This window comes from Serinus canaria, chromosome 11 (assembly GCF_022539315.1).
Source record: "Serinus canaria isolate serCan28SL12 chromosome 11, serCan2020, whole genome shotgun sequence".
Classification (NCBI taxonomy): domain Eukaryota; kingdom Metazoa; phylum Chordata; class Aves; order Passeriformes; family Fringillidae; genus Serinus; species Serinus canaria.
In genome coordinates, this window is record NC_066325.1 from 20,632,877 (window position 1) to 20,646,962 (window position 14,086).

Genomic DNA, 14,086 nt, shown 5'->3' on the forward strand with positions numbered 1-14,086 from the left:
GTGTTTAAGGACTATCCTTTGTCTTTACTCTGCAATTCCTGATGGAGGAATAAAGCTTAACTAAAGCACTTGAGCATTTTCAAGGTGCATTTCGATAATATTAGGTGTGTGTTGTAAATATAAAAGGTGACCCATCATATTTGAATGAGACTGTATTCTAAGAGAGGCTTCTGGTAAAGTTCTATACTCAGATATTTTTGGTCTGTTGATTAAAATATTTAACTTTAAAATTTGACAAGCTTTACTAGTAATAGACCATAAAAAGGAGAAAACAGTGATTTATCCGTACAATTTAAATGAAAACTAAATGGTGTAATATAATACATGAAGATTTTTGTTTGGTTTGGGTGTTGTTGTTTTGGTTTTTTGGGGGGGTTTTTTGTTTGTTTGTTTTTGGGGTTTTTTTTGTTTTTTTGGGTTTTTTCCACTTTTGTATAGTAGGAATGAGTTACACAAAGAGAGAGAATGCCTTTTTATTAGTTCACGGGAAGGATTCCTGAATAGGAGGAGGAGGAGGATCATTGACACCTTTCCTAGTCTCTGGGTATCAGGAAAGAAGCTGGAATTCTGTTTTCTAAGGAACTTAAACACCAGCCACTTATACCACTTGAACTAATCTGAATTAGGTCTCCAACTCTCTCAGAAGTTTTCATCTTGATAGTATGTTCTTCTAAGGAGCAAGGCTTTCGAAATTAGAAAAGAGATCTGATAAGGTTGAATAATTCTGTGTGCAACACTACCAGGTATTGTAAATATTAACTAGTAGGTTCTTTTCAAGTATTCAGAAATCATCCCTGATTTTTGGAACTTGTAGTTAGCAAAGAGATGGCTGCAGGAAACTCCTGTTTTCAACCCAAGGAGGAAATAAATAACAACTTCTACAAACTGCCTTGTCATTTATGTTGATGTGCAAAGAGTAAAAGAATGTGTCTGTCCTGGTGAAAAATGTTAGCTAATCCTGAAGAACAAGACTGGCTACTTTGGAGGAAGTTCTGAGAAGCACTTAAGCACCAGCTAAAGTGAAGCTCCACTGTCTGCTGTTGCTAGATGATACAGTTATCCTCCCATTCTTGCAGTAAAGGTCTGTTGGCATTAAAATGGGCTTCGGAATTGCTGAGACTAGGTAAGCGTTAATCTCTTTGGTAGTGTTTCTGAATTTAAGTGTTCTCCTGTCCAAAGTTTCTTCTCATCTGCAGTAACTACTGCTTACGCATACTTCAAATGTCTGAAACCCAAAACTGGTAAGATTTCCAATGTATTGGCATGCAGAAGAATCTTAAAGTCACTGAAGGCAAAGAGCAGGTACCTGATGCAAGAATTTTTGATGTTAAGAGAACATTTTCTTGTGGAGGGGAAGAAAACACAATGTGCTACATTGCATGGTAATTACATTGTATTGAAATACTGAAGGAGTGTACACAAGAAGAGCTCAAGCCTCAAGGATAAACATGTAAGGTGATTTGTGAGGGGAAGATGCTATTTTACACAGATGGGTGCAAAACCTTTTGTATGGGATGGATTCAAAGGTATATTAGAAGCTGAAAGATTTGATATTGACTAAAAAAAATATGTAGTTGCAACACAAGGCTAGGAGTCTCTTTTCTGAATATCGGAAAATAAATCACAGCTCTGTCTTTTGTCCTTTTGTAATCCTCCATCAGAGCAGGTCTGAATTTTTCAGTTCTCTTCAGGCAGGGAGTGTGTGTGTGAGATAAAGTTGCTCTTAGTCCTTCTGGTTAGACTGTCTGTGTAACTGTGTTAGTTGTTACACAAGTGAGAATGGCAGGAAACCTCAGAAATTGGTCTTACTCATCAATCCTTGCTTTCTGAAGTGCTGGTTCTGCTTGCTTTCCTATGATTGTGAAGTGAGGAGAAAAAATAACCTTTACAGTGTGCCTTGCTAATTTTTTATTTATGCAACGGCATTTGTAAATACTGACTATTCACTTTTTTCAATATCTGAATGATGTTTGTTGTCATTATACCTGGCTTCTTGGTGAGAGAGGAAGTCTTGCCTAAACACTGGAGAAGGATGAAAAAAAAGTATTCATAAAAAGCTGTACTTCACATATATAGTAACGTTGTTGAATTCTGTTTTTCCATTGAAGAGAACTATTTATGCAGTATTTCCTTTTATTTTCTGTTGTCTGGGGCCAAAGTTAAGATGCTGAAGCCTTCCTTGGGCATACGTACAGAAAGTTTTTGGTCCACTGGCAAGGAAAGGAGTGGGCTTGTACAAGTCACAGACTGCAGATGTCAGTGTTCAGCAGTTTATAAACCTTCAAATATAGAGTGAGAACAAAACAGCTTACGGTATCAAAACAATTTGTTGGCAAACCTCAGTTTGTTTGCAGGTTATGTATTAGTGTTTCAAAAACTTTGTGAAGAGCACATCCTTTAAAATAAAGGAGTCGGTCATGGTTGTAATAGCTAGACTAGTAGTAGCCACTGCTTATCTTCTCAGGAACAGCAATGTTGTAGATAAGCTTAATTAGGGTACAGAGCCGTAGCATAAGTGTGGATTCATTCATCTTTCACCTCTTTTTCAGTCCATCTGAGATCTCCCAAACCCGCATGTTCTCACTGCTGCCTGTCTGTGCACAAGGCAGACTAATGTTCTGGGGACTGCTTTCGGGAGGAAGGGGGCAAGCTGTTTATTGCATGCGCAGGTTGGTGCACTGTGCCTGGAATGCCAGTGTGAACACAGTGGAAGGACTGGACTCACCTTTTTCAGTGTGAGCCTGCACATGAGGGATCTTAGTGATTATGAAATTATTGCCTATGGGCTGCAGAGGAATATTTCTGCAGTAGCACTTTTATCTTTGTAACTTCTGCCCAATTTTCCAACAAGAACGTGGCTTATCAAAATCAGTTTAGAATTATGTGGTATGTGTGTGTAGTAGATGAGTCTAGGCTTAAAAATTCTGCTCTTAACGTGGACAGTTGCCACCCAGGAAAGAGATTTTTGCGTTTTCAATACTGTTGTGAAAAACACAAGCTGAGCACTTTCCTGCAATCAAAGCTTTACAGAGTGCTACCAAATTTCAGGAAAATAATAGTGAGGTAAAAAAAATAGAAGGCATTTTATATAAATACATCAATATTACATCTACCCCTTAAGTGCTACATACAGCATATTGGTTTTCTTCCCCTTGAGAGAGGATGTAGAACTGTATTACATGCAGGCATGGCAGCAAATGGTCATGGAAGGGCTTGCTCTGGAGATGGATTTCTTACTTCTCTGTGACTGTTTCTGTTATGCTTGTTAGTGTAGCATGAGTGCATAGCAACTCTTAATTTATTCATATCACACTAATGTGAGGAAGTGTTGTGAATTCACATGGAGAGACAGGGCAAGAGTAAAGATTAATGTGTCCAATAGTCTTGATCCTACATATGTCAGCATTTTGGGACAGAGTTTCCTTATGCAGGAAGAATATCTCTACTCTTCCACTTTCAAAACGGAATGCTTTGTGTCTCTGTAAATTCAAGCTTTTTAAAGTATGAAGGTGGGGAACTTAAATATGAGGAGTCTACATGGTTTGACTGAGGAGGCCTAGTGTATGTATGAGTTAGTAATCAAGACTCGGAGCTGCCTTTGTCTGGCTTACTGTAAGGCCACCTTTACTTGTACATGCACCTTTCTCTGCTTTTCTGCCAGCAAAGAAGTCCCCTGTTAGCTCTGTGTCCCAGCCTCTCTGTTCAGAGGCATCATGTCGGCCAATTAGTGCAGCACCTGAATGCACATCTTTTTCTGATAGGGCAATGCTTAAACTGTAGGACACAGTATTCAGGGAGAATGGTGACCCAGACAAAATTTGCAGCAGACTGACATGGCAACTTCTTACAAGTTGGTCTGATACCTTATCAGAAGGGCTCAGTTCTGTTCCCAAGCTGGCATGGGTGAAAGAGGGCTGTAAAGATGTTTGTATAGTCTGAGCTCCCCGGAAGTCTGCTTTGGTGAACATGAACTAAAAAGTTCAACTGTTGAACATAAATCCTAAAGTTTGGTTTCTGTTTGAGGGCAACTTTCCTCTTAACAGGAACTTGGCAGACTAAATTGCTCTGTGAGTCAGATAGCTCCATGGGTATTCCATCTGATGAGGTGAAACAACTCTGAGTGTTCTTGTATACACCTTTCATACCCCTACCGCCAGACAGTAATGTCACAGGCTTGTTTGTTTCAGAAAAGGTTGTTCTAATTGGGGTGTAATAAAAGGATGATGTAAACCAGATTATTTATATTTGAAGCAGGATTCTCTGAAATATCCACACACCTAAGACTGCTCTTCTGTTTGCTTTTCTGCTGACTTCCACACTTCTAAGAAGGAAGTGGGCATGGCACAAGTTGGCAGGATTTTTGAAGTGTGGCCATCTGAAACACTTGGATGAAAACTTGTGCAAGTTGTTAAACAGAGTTGTGTTTTGTAGAGGATTTCTGTCCCAAGCTGTCACGATTCTGAAATAATTTCTCTTTGGAGCCTAGCTTTTCTGGAGAGAGGCAGATGATGTGAATATGAGAGTACCTTGCAGAGTGTTGTTTCTGCCTGTTTCAGGTAGGGAGCCATGTTATGTTCATTTGACAGCTGGCTCAAATTGGAGTAATTCCCATTTCTAATGTTCTGGAAGAGCAGATGTGAGTTACAGTGAAGTCCTTGGGTTCCCAAGTTTACTCTTAGCCATGCTACTGAGGTAGCCTACGTTTTCTTCATTCTTTTACTTCCATAATTGTAGAGTAAGAAAGAAAAAAGAATACATGGAAGTGGGAGACTATTATGAAGCCTTTAGAGACAGTAAAAGTTTTACAGACCTCTTTCTTCTCTCAGAGGATGCCAGCCCCCATCAGACTACGGGAGTTGATCCGGACCATCCGGACAGCAAGAACCCAGGCAGAAGAGCGTGAGATGATCCAAAAAGAATGTGCTGCTATCCGGTCATCCTTCCGAGAGGAAGATAACACATACCGATGCAGAAACGTGGCAAAGCTACTGTATATGCACATGCTGGGATATCCTGCACATTTTGGACAGGTAGGTTAAAATTTGGTGCCTTCTGTGCATAAGCCAGTTTGTCTTCTGTGTTTTGGGCACATTAACTTGTTCAGAGCATTCCTAGGTGCAGTTCTGCTGTCCTTCGGGATGTTTGGAGGTCTGTTTTCACTTATGTTCTGAACCTATGTTAGTTTAGACTTTGTTAGTGAGATTTGCTGTTTGGGGCTTACATATTTTGTTTTGAAAATTGAGGTTAATCTGCTTTTGCCGTACCGTCTCCTCCTCACCATCCATGTTTCTGCAGAGCAGTAGTGCTTAAACCACAGTCCAAGACATAGGGATGCTTTTAGATTGGATCAAAATAGGACTTTGGAGTTCTGTCTCTGAAAAATACCATATTCCTTATCCCCATCTTAGTGAGATGACACAGAGAGTGCAGGTGCAAGTTTTCCATCTCTTGGCTTATTTTTGATGTGCTATTTTTGACAGAAATTTTCGGAAAGGGAGACAGGAAGATGGAAGCTCTTGATCTACAAGGTGTCCCTCAGGTTAGCTTTGTTTAGTCTTAGGGGCATAGTCAGAAGTCAGTAAGTGTCCTGTTCTTCTTTTGCTCAGAAGTCAGTAAGTGTCCTGTTAGTAGTAATCTAACCTAGGTCTTCAGTAAAGCTTAAATCAGTCAAATGGTAGTATCCCTTCAAGTAGCTTCATGTCTTATGTGTTTATCCATTTGTGATTGAATTTACCATATGTCTCACTGAAACAGTAAGCTCAAACCAGTGAAATCAAATTGCAGATTGTTAGGATTAGTGAGTTTGGGCTCTGTTATACATATGAAGTGCTTCATCTTACTTCTATATTATTGAATTCTTCTCCACGGATAAAGAGTTTTTGAAAAGAGTAAGTGAAGTTGTGTATTGTTCTGTTCTTAATGCTTTTCCTAGCCAGGCTCTCTGGTCCCAGAGGGAAACTTGTTGTCACAAAATTTAATTATGTTGGAGCCTTAAGAATAATGAAAAGTGTTACAAAAGTGTCATCTAGAATTTCAATGTTTGGCCCATGTTAAGAGCACAATTTAAATTTCATTCTTCTATCTTGATGGTCAAGTACTTAATCCCATCCAAGGAAGATTATAATTTGCCATTTAGTTTAATGATTTAATTTACCATTACTAAGTAAATTTACTGATTTACCATTACTAACTAAAGCAGAAATTTTCAGTTTCTGCTTTGGTTAGTAATGGTAAATTCACCGTTAGTGAAAGAAAGCTAAAGCAGATTGTTTAGTATCTGTTATTGCCAGGCTTGCTACATCTTGAAAAGAAGCATCTATTCTGACTATTTAGAGAATAGTCAGAATGTGCCCTTATTCATTCAATGCCCTTAGTTCTCTTGTAATTTATCAGCTGCATTTTTAGGAGGGCATAGGGCCTAATGCTGAAAAGGGTTTTAACAAGTATTCTGCAAGAGAGTGAGTTAGAGACCTCTGCATGTCCTTAACACTTATCACTGGAGGGAATCTTTCAAGGTGCTACTGTTGTATAGGAGTAGTAAGCTTCTGAGAGTGATAGGATAAATATGCAGGGAAGATGTTTTGCTGAAAAACAGGAGAGCCACAAGTGGTGTTACAGTCTCTCTTAAAGCTGTAAGCAGACTGCAGCTAACAGTGTGGGTAACCAGGAGTGAGTGGTTGATGTACTTCTATCCAACCCAGGGCTCCTCAGCTTTGACCTGGGATACCTTGTACACAAGTATGAGAATGAGCACTGTCTTTAGCCAGTGCATGCTGATATGCACTGGATGGCATGATGTCTTCTGAGCATGTTGTCCTGGTTTAGGGATGTAGGGAAAAAGGCTGTTTGTGCAAGTTTAGAAGTCGTTGGACAGCCTGGACAAATGGTCAGATAACTTTATTATTGTCATTGTTTCTATTTGAGAAAAAATTCCAGTTGGAAGAGTGGCTATGTCAGTAACATTTGAGTCAGTTGTAGTCTGGTTACATGCCGGTAGTATCCGTTACAGTAGTGATGTAGCAGATTTTAATTGTTCCTCTGAATGAAATGGATTTAACAGTATCAAGATTTTTTCCACTAATTACACCTAGTGATGAGCTTCAGCTGATCATGTTTCTTAGTATTGCTGTGCATGAATCTAGTTTGCATGTGCTTCTATACAAATGAAGCAAGATCTCATCAGCCTTTCATGGGGTAAATTTCACTAATATATTTTAAATTCAGAAGTACTAGAAATGTCTCTCAGAGTATCTGTTGCAGTCATCAGTTTTCTTATGCTCTTCCTCAGTCATTCAGCTTCTCCCTTCATTGGTTCTTACTCTGTAGCTTAGGTGTCATCAATTTTATGTTGCGTTTTTGCATAGGATTGTGTAAGTATCTTGTAAACCCAGGAAAGAAGGTTGTTTCAGAGGTGCATTATTCTCTTACAGAAAGCACTGGAAACACGAGAGCTTGATATCTAGTGTTCTGTACGTCATCTGTGGCTGATCTCAGGCATTTGGGCAAATGCAGTTATCTTTGCAGAGGACTGGCCTTATTGTTCAGAGGTGTTTATTCGAGGTTTTCATCCCATTTAATCTTGCAGACTGAAGTCAATCTCTTTCAAGCCTTTTCTTACTGATTTGTCCTCCTTGCACTAGCTGGACTTTGACATAGGACAGCAGCATCAACAGCTGAGTGCGTGTTCTAATGCCACATGGTCATGAGAGCTTGCAGGACTGGGACTAGGCCATAGCACTTTCTTTCTCTGGCACTTCAACTTTAATTTTCTTAACCAACTGTGCAGCTTTACTCTTGTTGATGTGTGCATTTCTTGTATCTCACCTGTGTCTGTTGCCCTGTTCGAGCTTCTTTCTAGCTGGAGCCATGAGTCCCTTTTCCTGACACCTTGTATCTTTGCCTGTGTGTGCTCCCTTTGCTATGGATCTGTTGCCAGCTCTGTCTGACCCCTCCTCAGACTATTGTGTATGCTTATTTGCTGCCCCAACTAGTAAAGGAGACTTAAGAGAAATAGTTTGTTAGGGATAGAGCTCTACTTCCCTGTCAAGAAAGTAGACATAGATTATAGTTGATTAGTTATCTATTACAGAAAACTATTTTAGTGCATTGTAATGTCAGAATATCTCTGTGGTAGATGGTATTTGTTTTTCAAAGTGTCAAATGTAAAAATGAGCTGGCAATTAAATTTTAGAATAGCTGAGTGCAGGTGGAAACTATGTGTGTTGTCCTGGGAATCTCTTTTGTGCTCTTGATCACAGTTGCCATTGCTACGGGGGAAAGGGAAACTTCTAGTGACTGGAATGTGCATGATTTTAGTAAACGTCTGGTGTTCCAGAGATTACAGAGAAGCGCAAAAACTTAACTATCTCTGACAATCTACTTTTTGCCTAGATAGCAAGTTAGGTACAGATCATAATAAACACAACCTGGTTTTACAGTCGTAGAATCCTAGAATGGTTTGGGTTGAAAGGTCATCTAATTCCAGCTGCCATGGTCAAGGACGCCTGCTAGTCCAGGTTGTTCCAACACTGGTCCAGCCTAGCCTTGAACACTTTGAGGGATCCAGGGGCAGCCACAGCTTCTCTGGGCAGACTGTGCCAGGGCCTCACCATGCTCACAGACAAGAATTTCTTCCTAGTATCAGACCTAAACTTGCCCCTTTTTCCATTTAAAGTCATGACCCCTTGTCCTATCACTACATGTTCTTGTTTTGGCAGCTTACAGAGCATTGATCCTCTTCCTAGTAGATAAATGGAACTTTATAAGTTTAGTTAAAAAGTTTTATGTGCATATCAAACATGACACATGATCTAGATTTCCAGATCTTTACTATTTTGTGTTTGCTGATGTATCTTTCCTCTCTATCAATGTACTATCATTTACTTTTGTGGTCTGACATTAACCAACATATATGGTATATCTGAGGTCATGGAAGACCAACAGTGTCTGGCCACTTCAAGGCACCAGAGCTGCTAATGACCTTCCTGCTGGCTTGTTGGAACTTTGGGCAGATCATTTAATCTTTCTTGGTTTTCCACATCACCCGCTGGAAACCGAATAGACCTTTAAAAGTGCACTCTGAGATACATATGTTACTACGCATCAAAATTCAAACTGTTTCTTCTCTAGCTAAGAAGTAGTTTTCAAGCTAATTATGTCTTTTTTTTTTCTTCTTTTTTCCTTTTTTTTTCCAGTTGGAGTGCCTCAAGCTTATTGCGTCTCAGAAATTCACAGACAAGCGCATTGGGTATTTAGGTGCCATGTTGCTGCTGGATGAGAGACAGGATGTTCATCTTCTTATGACCAATTGCATCAAGAAGTAAGGGTACCACCTCTCCATCAAACCATGATTTGAGATTTCAGTATCAGAAAGTATCCTTCTGACAGTGATACTTAGAGTACTTTAGGGTCTTTCCTTTGTGTTAGAAAACTGGTGCCTTGAAATTGTTGTATGCTGTTGACCACAATAAGGCTGTCGTAGTAGTGCTCTGTATTGAGCCATCCTGTCTAGCTTCTTTGGTGGGAACAGAATATAAAATTTCACTGGTTTTGAAGAGGCATATGTAACAAGCAACACATGTCCTGTGTGTGTTTGTTTGCTTCTGCTGGCAAGCTCTGAAGAGTTGTCAGGGAACAAGGCTATGTATCTTGCTTTCTTTTTACGGTCTAATGGTCCTGATGCATGGTTTTCATTGGAAGCAAGGCAGCAGCTTAGGATGTGCTGTCATTTTGCTGAAATCAGACAAGAGGGGATGGGAATTACAATTTTTTTAATACTTCCCTCAGCAAAGCAATGTTAAAGTGGGACTTTCTTACATCATAGTTTAGTGGGTGACAATGAGTGTGTTTTCTTTTCAAAATGGATTGGAGCAGGTATGGAACAGCTGGGTTCTGGTTGACCTACCCAAAGGTTGTGTGTGGTGTACCTGTTTTTATTATATTATGTACTATTAGCACATAAGTCTCTCAGATACTAGCAAGTAAAGTATTGATCTTCAATTAGGCTGTGGCCTCAAAGTGCTTTAAAAGAAACTTGACAAAACTGTGGGCCTGAGGATCTGCTGACTTTGAACCTAGCATCCAGGAAACAAGATTTTTGTCTAAAGATCTTTCATTGAAATGCAGTACCTGTGAGTTGCTTCCATTAGAACCAGGGTGCAGGTTAACACCTCTTTTGATTGTGCTACAGTGAATTTGGTAAGGCTGTAGTGAGTTTGAACTGGAAATGGGTCAGACTGAAGCTGAGTAAAAATGGTGGACAGCTTCCCACCGTCTCCTGGGTTGTATATTGCTTTCTCCTTCAGCTTCTGTATCTGCCATTGTGTCTTGCTTTTATCTAGACATTAAAAGCTTTATTTATGGCATTGTTTTTCACTGTTTCATAGCAAGACCAAGATTTTTGAGATGAAAGGGAAAGCAACCTCTTAAAGCACGTGCTTGTGATACACACAGCTTTATATAGCTGCCAAAGAGTTGTTAAAGGAAGAAAATAAAAAAAACAACCTATTTAGTAGCATGTGCTATCTGTTCCTTCCTCTGCATGTTGCCATAACTGCTTCACGTTACAACCAGGATACTGTCTTGCCATTCCGCGCCTCTTGCATGTTTGGTTCAGAACCACTTCTTTCTCCAGCTCTTCCATCTTGCAGGCCCCAGCTCCTGTTGCCTCCCAAGCCATTAGCTGTATTTTTTACTTTCTTCAGCATTAAATCCTGGGTGCTGCGGCAACCTTAGTACCAAACACAGATGGAAAGGTGGTGTAGAATTTAATTTTCAAGGCTGTTGGAATTGCCATGTAGAAGCTATGTTGTCTTGTGCTTAGTGTGACATTGTAGCTAGCCTCAGGAATAGCATCTCCTGTTAGGTAGTTAAGCTTCTTAGGGACCACTTTTCACAACTTCCTTAGGCATATGAATAGGAAAAATTGCTAAACAGAAATCTTGTATGAATTATTTTTAAGGTGTGTGAGTGGTGGGGCTTGTGGGTTTTGGTCAGGATAGAGAATATTTTTACACAGATTTTTCTATACTGTTTGATTTGTAAATGTAGAAGCTAAAATCTGTTGTAGAACATCTTTAAACTGGGACAGCCCACAGTGTCACTGCTGGTCTGTACTTTGCATGCAAGTTCCAAAGCTAAAACCATTTTAAAAGGAATTCTGTCTAGTCTTCCCTCTTCTCAGCTCAATCCCTGGATATCCTGACAGGTTAACCTGATAGTTAAACCAAGTATTTTATCTTTTTAATTGAGGATTCAAAGTAGAATTAGTAGCAAACCCTGTGGTACATGCACTCAAAGCTTCCATTGCTCCCAAGTCATGCTCCCACAGAGCTGTGAATCCAGAAAGTTCTTCTGGGCCATGTGTTGCAGGATAGATTACTCTAGCTGTAGATGCCCTTTTTTTGTGTGTTCAATTTCTGTGTGTGCATGCTGATTGACTTTTTTGTTCTCCTTTACAGTGACCTTAATCACAGCACGCAGTATGTGCAGGGGCTGGCACTTTGTACTCTTGGCTGCATGGGCTCCTCAGAAATGTGCAGAGACCTTGCAGGAGAGGTGGAAAAGCTCCTCAAAACTTCCAATTCCTATCTTAGGAAGAAGGTACTTCAGGAAACTTTTGAATACTTTGTTATGGATTAAAAGGCAAGATTAATTGATCACCTTGCTAATATCTGGAATACTAGATGACTGAGATCACACTGAGTGAATATTTCCCCAGTGTGCAAGACAGAGCTCCTAACTCCCTGGCTGTTAATAGCAGGAATGTATGTAAGCCTCTGAAAGATAAGCAAGCGTCCTCTTGGCGAGGCAGTTGCTTCTATTGCTCCCCATAATGTTATCGGTGGTAGTGTGAATGCTTGCCCCCTCATGGACATTAGCCTCAAAATTCTGGTCACCATTTTAGTTTACCTTCTCACATAAGGGAAGACTCTGGTTATTAACAGTGCAGGCTGGAATCAGAATATTTGAATCTATTGGATGACTTCTGTTGATGATGGTAACAGTAGTATGAGAACTAGAAGGGTTAAGGTCTTGAAATGGACAAGCACTTATAAATTGTCTCATTTCTGCAGCAAATGTGCCGTAGCATCAGTGAAGTGTGATTGCCCCTATTCTTTTAGGTTTATTTATTGATAAGTCTTGATGTGTGCAAAGCAGTAAGATTTAGGAAGAGATGCATTGTTACTTCTTTGTCTAGTACTGGAACTAGAGAGAGTTTGGAGAGAAAGCAATGCTAGGAGGTGTTGCTGTGTTCTGGAAAGAGACACTTGATTTTCAGGGAGTTGCAAGGAATAGTGTCTTCTGTTGCTTCTTCATCGTAGAAGAAATAAGCATGTGTTTTTTCAAAAAACCCTGGAAATGTAGTTTTGTTTCTCATAGCACCCATCACCTGCAGGAAGAAGTTGTTTTCTCGGGAAGGAGGGAAAGTAAATAAGCCATAATTGTACAGTACGTTTAATTATTTGTTTCCAATGCATTATCTCCTTTCCAGCAAGAGGAAGAGAGGCTGAAGTAGCCTTATTAAAGACAGAGCTGCTTTGCAGATAATAGCACTTCTTATGTGAATAACATAAAAATGAACCATTGCTAGGGGGAGTATTAGTTTGTAGTTCAGTGCTCTCCCATTATTGAATTCTCTTCTGGAATGCTGTTGAGTAACACTTTTAATAGAGAGATGGAAAAATGTGCCAAGCCTTTGTTTATCATGAAGATTGTTATAGCTTCCACTGTGCTAGATAGTCCCAAAGCAGGTATTGTTGTCATTGCAGTGTGTACTAAAAAGTGTTTTTCCTATCCAGGCAGCACTGTGCGCTGTTCATGTCATCAGGAAGGTGCCTGAACTTATGGAGATGTTCCTGCCGGCCACCAAAAACTTGCTGAACGAGAAGAACCACGGTAATCGCTGAGAGTGTACTTAGCAAGGCTAGCCCATTCTCTAGAGGATACTGCACTTGCTACCTAAGCCTTTTATTTGGAGGGCACTTCAGAGGTGTATTTGTATGACTGGGTTCTTTCCATTTCTACACAGTGAATGCAAATGTCACTTAGAAGGAAGAGATATGTATGACTCTGCTAGTCAACAGGACTTTCACATGGCATAGGGGACAAAAGGAACTCTTTCGTGTTTGATACACTTCAGAGTGGGTGAAATGGGAAAGTTTAATTTTTATCCTGTACACTGCTTAAAGTGACTCTGAGGAAGTGGCTTCTTAGGTTTGGAGGTATTATTTTTGTGTAGTCTTTCTTTAAATGGAGTTCTCAGGCCTTGTGACATAAGGTCAGCTAGGCAACGATAATCAGGAAGTGTAAGGAACTTGACACCCACAATGCAATTAACACATGCTGTCCTTCTGGAGTCTTACGTTTGTATATAATCATAGAATTGGATTTAGAAGAGACCTTAGAGGTCAGTAGCCCAACTGTGACCATTACTGTATGTTTAGTATGCAAGTTTCTGCAGACCAAATCCAGTTTATCTCCTGCCTTGGCCTTTAATTGCAGCTTTAAGACAGGAGTACATTGCTATCTGCTTTTCCTTGGACACAGCTCCAAGCACAAGTACCTTTAGTGCTAGATACGAAATATTGAATTCAAGAATATTTTTAAATTATTTCCTGTTGTTTTCTTGTGATGTTTATCAAATGTCTAGAGCCAGTGGAATGATGTTAAATGGAGATACATTTTTCTTTTCCCCCTCCCTCACCTTTAGGTGTTCTTCACACATCAGTTGTCCTCCTTACAGAGATGTGCGAGAGGAGCCCAGACATGCTTGCACACTTTAGAAAGGTAAGTGTGAACTGGTAATATTGCAAAGTTAATAGTCATGGCCTTCTAGTAATATCCTTACAATTGTTTGGGTGAGGAATTTAATGATATTGTCTGTTTGCTAATTTTTTTTAAAAAAATCATTAAATGTGGGAATTTCATGTGTATCCAGGCCTAATCCTCTTCAGTTTGAGATTAAGTTGCAAACAATCAGTCTTAAGATTGTGCAGTATAAAAGTCATCCTAGAGTTAAAGTTGTCTTTGATGGTCCCTTAGGTTTTTCCTCACTCCTTCTATCTAATTGCATGATGACACTGGA

General features: G+C 39.8%; 1 protein-coding gene across 2 annotated transcripts in view; it reads left to right on the plus strand.

Moving 5' to 3' along the window:
* The window catches only part of AP1G1 (adaptor related protein complex 1 subunit gamma 1), a 35,860-nt gene that overhangs the window by 4,452 nt on the left and 17,322 nt on the right, over positions 1 to 14,086 (plus strand). For both annotated transcript variants that reach the window (XM_050978936.1, XM_018914772.3), the window contains exons 2-6: positions 4,827 to 5,030; positions 9,195 to 9,319; positions 11,460 to 11,601; positions 12,801 to 12,897; positions 13,712 to 13,788. In XM_050978936.1, the coding sequence (XP_050834893.1) occupies positions 4,830 to 5,030; positions 9,195 to 9,319; positions 11,460 to 11,601; positions 12,801 to 12,897; positions 13,712 to 13,788 (642 nt within the window). In that variant the 5' untranslated portion in view covers positions 4,827 to 4,829. The remainder of the gene's footprint in view (positions 1 to 4,826; positions 5,031 to 9,194; positions 9,320 to 11,459; positions 11,602 to 12,800; positions 12,898 to 13,711; positions 13,789 to 14,086) is intronic.